At 39.8% G+C, this 7,758-nt stretch overlaps 1 protein-coding gene across 5 annotated transcripts in view; it reads right to left on the reverse strand.

Moving 5' to 3' along the window:
* The window catches only part of itsn2b (intersectin 2b), a 149,355-nt gene that overhangs the window by 68,998 nt on the left and 72,599 nt on the right, over positions 1–7,758 (reverse strand). For all 5 annotated transcript variants that reach the window (XM_060933563.1, XM_060933568.1, XM_060933566.1 and 2 more), the window contains 3 exons: positions 7,502–7,641; positions 5,987–6,123; positions 5,101–5,840 (listed from right to left, as the gene is read on the reverse strand). In XM_060933563.1, coding sequence (XP_060789546.1) covers positions 5,101–5,840; positions 5,987–6,123; positions 7,502–7,641 — 1,017 coding nt within the window. The remainder of the gene's footprint in view (positions 1–5,100; positions 5,841–5,986; positions 6,124–7,501; positions 7,642–7,758) is intronic.

The raw sequence follows: 7,758 nt of genomic DNA on the forward strand, positions 1-7,758 counted from the left end.
CAATGAGTAACCAGTCTCCATAAAATGTAGATATTATTTTGAATTAATGCAATACACATTGATTTTGATACATATTGTTCTATATAATAGTGTTATTTCAATAAGTATGAAAATGGGCATCAGGTGTTTTAATTAACTACAGCTCAGATTGCAGGAAATAGGGTGTGTAAGGTCTCATTTTGAAAAAAAAATTTCCCAGGGGTGTCCCCCGGACCCCCCTTATTACTTCAGGCGCCTTCGGCGCCCTCAGGACATTTTACAGATTTTCTGCTTTTTTCATCAGGACCCACTCTCATCCCTATTGTATGTAATTTATCAGGATGAGAAAATGAATTGTTTTGACAGTATGCATTATTGAAAGGGTCATTTCAGTCCTATTTCGCCATATCAAATACCCAAAATGTATCATATTTAAGTGAATAATCAATTCAGTCATCATAACTTGGCATTTTTAACCCAAGCAATCAAAAAGAGGAAATTTATTCAATATTTTCACTCATCTGTGAAAGAAGGGCTTTAATTCATGACATAGTTATTTTATATGTAAATCAATTTTACAAAAACATCTCATTCTCATCTCATCATCTCTAGCTGCTTTATCCCGTTCCACAGGGTTGCACGCAAGCTGGAGCCTATCCCAGCTGACTACGGGCAAGAGGCAGGGTACACCCTGGACAAGTCGCCAGGTCATCACAGGGCTGACACATAGACACAGACAACCATTCGCACTCACACCTACGGTCAATTTAGAGTCACCAGTTAACCTAACCTGCATTTCTTTGGACTGTGGGGGAAACCGGAGCACCCGGAGGAAACCCACATGGACACGGGAAGAACATGCAAACTCCGCACAGAAAGGCCCTCGCCGGCCACGGTGCTCGAACGCGGACTTTCTTGCTGTGAGGTGACAGCGCTAACCACTACACCACCGTGCCGCTACAAAAACATTTGAATTGTAATCAAAATATCATTTAACTAAGTTGTGAGAATGATTACATTTTAATGCAGTGTGTAAATCTGCAACTTGTTCAGATGTGATAAGTAATATCTTCACTGTAAAAAGAAACTAGTAAAGAAAAAACGTTAGTGATGAAAAAAACATAATTGAATAAAATCAATGGGATATTGTGTGACAGTTTCAAACTTTTGTCTGTGTATTACTATTATGCTAATTGATAATTTAGTACAAAATAAAGGGGTGTATCTACATGACATCCTGCAGGCACAACAAAGTAAAGTTTAATAAAATGTATGATAACTGATGAACACTCGAAACTAAGCAGCAAAATTTAAAAATAATGCTAAATATATTTTTGCTTTTCTGTCCAATAATTGCATTTAAAGAACCAAATATATGTACAGAAAAAGATATTCCTTGGTTAAAGAGGGTTTTTAAATGCATACGTTTCCATGTTACGCGAGTGAGCTTCAGAACATCGTTAACATTTTCCACAGTGGAGGCCAGATAAAGCAAGATGCTCTTTATTCTTATTAAACATGACAAAAGAAACATTGAGTGTTAAGTAAATGCAAAAAATAAAGTAAAATTAGAAAATTTATTTTTTGACCATAATGTCCCAAATGAGAGACCAGTTTCTGAGACGGACCCATATATGCCCCGGAAACAAACATGGCTCTTAGAAACCAAGTCAGAATCTATTTATTTAAAAATTTGAAAAATACTTTTCAAAAATCCAAAATAGCAAAAAGCAACAGGTTCACATGTTGCTTGATATGTATACAAAGTTTCATGAAAATATCTTCAGTAGTTTTAAAAAGATACGGCCCGGAAACAAAAACGTGACTGGACAGACAGAACCCATTTCTATATCCCCCACCAAACTTCGTTTCAGCAGGGGATAAAAAGCAAGAGAAGATTCCTCTAGAATATCTCACACACACAGAAAATAACTGTGTGCATACGCACAAATGCCCAAAAATAAAATACCCCCCACACACAACAAATAAGTGAAGGAAAAATACTGTTCTGCTGACATGCTAATAGAGAAGACAAACATGTAAGGCAGAATTTAAATTAAAAAAATAAAAATAAATAAAAGGTTTAATGAGCACCAAAGAGTTTTGTTCTTGCCAACAATCCTGATCATGTCGGATACTGAAATTCTCAGTTCCCTGAAGAACAACATCACAAGCGAGGATTTTCACACGATCAATCATGTTCCTCATTTAGTTCTTTATTTTTGCCATCTTAATCCAGGACTGAGATCAGCTGTCTACTCAGCATTTGTATCCCAATACACGGTAGGATGCTTCTGTTCTGGAATCATCTGCACTTGTGTTTCAACTTTTGTAATTTTATAGCCAGTTGATGTATGCAGATTAATTGAAGTTTTTCCTTCAATTAATCTGCATACATCAGCTATAAAATTAAAAACACTGAGGGAAAGTGAATTACATTGATTCTCTCATTATAATGGCACCTGTCAAGGGGTGGGATATATTAGGCAGCAAAAGAAGTCAGTTCTCACAATATATAAATATTATTGCGAAATTATGAACAAAATACTTGCATCAGTTTATTGCCTTTTTACAGTAAAAATAAAAACCCATTAAAATGTTATATCCAGTAACATTAGGCTAGAGATCAACATGGACATGGGAATTATAATTTCAAATTGGGCTGGGAAATATCAATATTGCAAGAAAGTATTGAAAACAATGAAACAAGACCAAGAACTTACTTTATATAAGTAACTGAGTGGACGTTAAAACTTGTTTCCGTATGTATTTTTTCCTGGTCTTGCTAAATGCTTCATTCATAGAGGTCAAGCTCTCTCAATACTGCCACACACATCATCTTTCGGCTGTTCCCATTCAGGGTCACCACAGTGGATAACGTTCCTCCATCGGTCCTCGGTATCTTTTTCTGTAGCACCAACTGTTCTCATGTCCTTCACCACATCCATAAACCTCATCTTTGGTCTTCCTCTTTTCCTTCTACCTGGCAACTCCATCTCCAGCATTCTTTTCCTAATATACCCTGAATATCTCCTCTGTACGTGTCCAAACCATCTCAAGCTCACCCCTCTCACTTTGTCTCCAAGATGTTCTACATGTGCTGTCCTAATATACTCATTCATCCTGTCCAACTTTGTCACTCCCAATGAAAATCTCAGAATCTTCAGCTCTGCTACCTCCAGTTCAGCCTCCAGTCTTTTTGTCCATGCCACTGTCTCCAAACCATACAACATATCTGGTCTTACTCCTGTCTTGTACACCTTCCCTTTCACTCTTGCTGGCAACCTTCTGTCACAAATCACTCCGGACACACTCCTCCATCCATTCTTGCACCCTCTTCTTCACTTCTCTTCCGCACTTGCCATTACTTTGTACAGTTGACCCCAGATATTTGAACTCCTCTGACCACTTCTATTCCTGGTAGCTGTACTATTTCACTTTCCTCACCCTCATTCTTGCATATGCAAACAAACCTGACGGAGACAGGTTGCCGTGTTTCTCCTACTGACTTTCCCTCCCCTTCGCTCTTGGGCATACCTCCATGTCTCCAAGTTTTCTTCCACTTGCTCCCTGTTCTCACTACAGATCACAATATCATTTGCAAACATCACTGTCCATGGGGCCTCTTGCTTGATGTCGTCTGTCAACCTGTCCATTATCATTGCAAACAAGAAAGGGCTGAGGGTCGAACCCTGGTGTTATCCAACATCCACCTTAAATGCTGCAGTCACTCCCACTGCTGTCACACTGTTCTCATACATATCCTGCACAAATCTCACACTTCTCCACCACTCCTGATTTCCTCATGCAGTACCACAACTCCCCTCTCAGCACCCTATCATATACCTTCTCTAAATCCACAAATGCACAATGCAGCTCCTTCTGGTCTTCTCTACACTTTTTCCATCAACATTCTCAAAGCAAATATTGCATCTGTAGTACTTTTCCTGTCATGAAACCATATTGCTGCTCACATATCTCCACTTCTCTTAGCCTACCTTCCACTACTCTTTCCCATAACCTCATGCTGTGGCTGGTCAACTTTATGCCTCTATAGTTACTGCAGTACTGGACATCACCCTCGTTCTTGAATATTGGCACCAATATACTACTACTCCACTCCTCAGGCATCCTCTCACTTTCCAAGATCTTGTTAAACAACATTGTCAAAAAGTCAATTGCCATTTCTCCCAAGCATCTCCATGCCTCCACTGGTGTATCATCTGGGCCGACTTGCCTTACCACTTTTCATTCTCTTCATACTTCCTCCTTGCTAATCCGCTGTACTTCCTGATTCACCATTTCCACCTTGGTCAAACTTCTCTCCCTTTCATTTTCTTCATTCATCAGCTTCTCAAAAGTACTCCATCCACCTTCTCAACACACATTCTTCACTTGTCAGCACATTTCCATCCTTTAAAATCAGCCTAACCTACTGCACAGCCTTCCCAGTTTGATTGCGTTGTCTTGCTAATCAGTACAGGTCCTTTTCTCCATCCTTAGTGTTTAACCCTTCATACGGTTAACCATACACCTTTGCCACTGCTCCCTTTGCTTTCCTTCACATCTCCTTGTATTTCGGTCTACTCTAGTCATCTCTCTTTTTATCCCAGTTTTGATTTGCCAACAACTTCCTCCTCATACCTCTCCTGGACTTCCTCATTCCACCACGAAGTCTCATCTTCCTTTCCTTTTCCTGAGGTCACTCCCAGCACCTTCCTAGCCATCTCCCTCACCACTTCTGCTATAGTTGTCCAAATCACCTAATTCCTCATCACCCAACGTCTGTCTCACCACATCCCTAAATTTTGACTTACAATGTTCCTCCAACTTCCACCATCTGATTTTTTGGTTTAGCTTTCTCTCTCTTTAAAAAAAAAAAAGATCCAAGGTAATCCTCCCAACCACCTGCCACACATGATCCATCACAAAATTGTCTTCAAGTATCACATGATAATTTTATCACAACACACATCCTGAAACAAATCCTGCATTCTTTTTATACTCTAGCTACTCTTGGCTTTAAAACGTAAATGAAACAATTGCTGATTAAAAAAAAGTAGAGATTCATGGTGTAGTTAGTAACACACTTTACTGACTAATGGTTCGATGTTTCTTTACCTTTCCTCTCCTCCAATCCTCTGAGAAGTGCAGCAACTATGTCCGATTTTGAATTATTTTGCTTTTCGTCTTTCAGCCTTGCAGCAGAAGCAGCCTGCTCTTCTTGCCGTTTTCTCCTCCGTTCTTCATCTTGTTTCTTTCTTTCCTCGTCTCGTCTCCTCTGCCCTTCCTCCTCCTGCCGCTGTCTCTCCTCTTCTTTCCTCTTCCGCTCCTCTGCATCCCTGATGGCTGCCTCTTGCGCTCTCTGTCGCCTTCTCTCCTCTTCCTCTCTTTCCTTTCTTCTCTCCTCCTCTCGCCGCTCTTCTTCTGCCCTCCTGCGCTCCTCACGTTTCCTCTCTTCTTCCTGCCTCCTCTTCTCCTCTTCCCGCCTCTCCTCCTCCTGTCTCCGCCTTTCCTCTTCCAGCTTCCTCCTTTCCTCCTCCAGTTTTCTCCGTTCTTCCTCCAGTTTCTTCCTCTCCTCTTCCCGCCTCTTGTGATCCTCCTCATCACGTCTCCTCCTCTCTTGCTCTCTCCTCTCATCCTCCTCCCTCCTTTTCCTTTCCTCCTCTTCTCTCCACCTCCTCTCTTTCTCCTCCTGTGCCCTCCGCTCCCTTTCTGCTTGTTCTTTGGCAGCCTGCCTCTCTCTCTCCTCCTCCTCCCGGAGCTTGGCCTCTCGCTCCTCCTGGAGTTTCCTCTGTCTCTCCTCCTCATCATGCCGCAGTTTCTCCTGCCACTGACGCTCCTTCTCTTGTTTGATGCGGCTGTTTAAAAAATATAAATTTATCTCTCAGTTTTAAAATCTTTAGCCTAGGTGTATGTAAACTTCTATACCATGGTATATGCTGGACTTTGAAGAAACCAACAACGTAGATTGCAAAACAACTGCATTCAGGCATTTGTCACTCACCGTTGTTCTTCCTCCTCCCTTCTTTTTTTCTCCAGTTCCTCCTCTTTGCATCTCTTGAGCTCTCGGAGTCTGTCTTCTTTGAGGCTACACAATTTGTCTAGCGCAGACTGCTGGTGTCTCTGGCTCTCTCTGAGGTCCTAGAACACAAAGCAAAAGTTAACAGTGTCTAAACACCACTCTCTTTGTAAAATTGTTCTCTACACACATACAGGCCTGAACAATCCAGACCATAAACAAACATTTTCTTAAATGTTTAATAAAAACTTATTTTGCTCACATTTACCTCAGAATAGAATTGACCTAAAATAGAATGACCTAAAATTAGCAAGCTACTTAAGTAAAATTTCAAGCAAAACTCTAGTGAGAGTTCATAAATCCACTTTTAATTATGCCTAGACATCTCCAAAAATCTTTCCACAATGCCAGCAATAATTTTCTGGATTTTAACCAACTTACAATTAGAAAAAGATGTATATAACATTTAAAATAAATAAATAAATAAATAAATAAATAAAAAACAGCCTTTTTTGGGGGGTGGGGTGGTCTATTAACCAAACAGAAATTAAGTGATTAAAACAAATCTGATTTTAAATTGTTTAAATTCTCATTAAAACTCGTTTTTCTGCCTTGGCTTTACATCCCATCACTATAGTCTCTTCAATACCATAATTTTGCTTTGGTTACCCAGAGGGAGTTTGTAGGTCTAGTCCGCACTATCCACAGGTCATTCTGAAATGTCATACTTTCTCATACTCCCGTGTCACTAGTATGATATAGTAAGCACTAAAATATACTACTGCTGTTAAAATCTGAATAGTTTCCACAGGCTTAAATGAACTGGATGCTGAACTTCACCTCCAGGCTTCTGTGTTAATGAAAATAAATGAAGAAGATACTTTAAGCCAAGAGCCTGTAACTCCATCTATGTATATAAACAATACTGAAGAGTGTAGGATTTTAAAATTCCATTTTAAGATAATCTTTTCATTAAATTTAGCTTACTTTCTTTCGGTCCTAAACCCTAACACCTCTGTCTTGAACGAAGCAAAAATCCAGTACTGCACTGAAAGTGAGACAGGAGGAATGACACGAAGAGCACCCACCAATCCAGCTCAAATAAGGAGAAAAGGAAAGATAGAAATAGACAACCTTCAGGAGGAAGAAGAGGTTATGAAGACAGCTCAGTAAAGAGAACAGGCTCTTAAGTATACAGTCATCCATTTCTTCAAACTGCAGCAAAAGCCAAGTAGAGACAGACAGGAAGGCAGACAAACACACACACAAGCTCTACATCTAGTTAGACACGGGGACAAAAGCAAAGCAGGTCATTAGTATTGGCATCTATACTTTCAAAAATAAGGGAATTAACAGAGGAAAAACATGAATGTTGTGTAGGACCAAAACAATTGAAAGGGGTGTGAACTTAATTCAATAACCTCATTAGCACTACATTATTACTAGCTTGTCTAAATGCTGTTTTATTTGAAATTAGCTCAGGTGCTATAAAGGGTTTACCTGTATGTCCTTTTTATACTGATCCATATCACCCAGCTTTGCTGCCATGTCTTTCTCTAAAGCATCAAGCTGTTCTTTCAGTTTTCTACAGCTGAGGTCTTTATCTGTAACACTCTTCTGTAACGTGATCGTTGTGGATGCTAGGTGGGGGTATATAAAAAATAAAAAAGGTCAGTCATGGATCAGACTCCAGGCTCAAAACTTCTGTTTTGATTTTAGGGGGTTATTTGTTTTTCTTTCACATAGGGTTAAGAATA

Source organism: Neoarius graeffei, chromosome 11 (assembly GCF_027579695.1).
Source record: "Neoarius graeffei isolate fNeoGra1 chromosome 11, fNeoGra1.pri, whole genome shotgun sequence".
Taxonomy (NCBI): domain Eukaryota; kingdom Metazoa; phylum Chordata; class Actinopteri; order Siluriformes; family Ariidae; genus Neoarius; species Neoarius graeffei.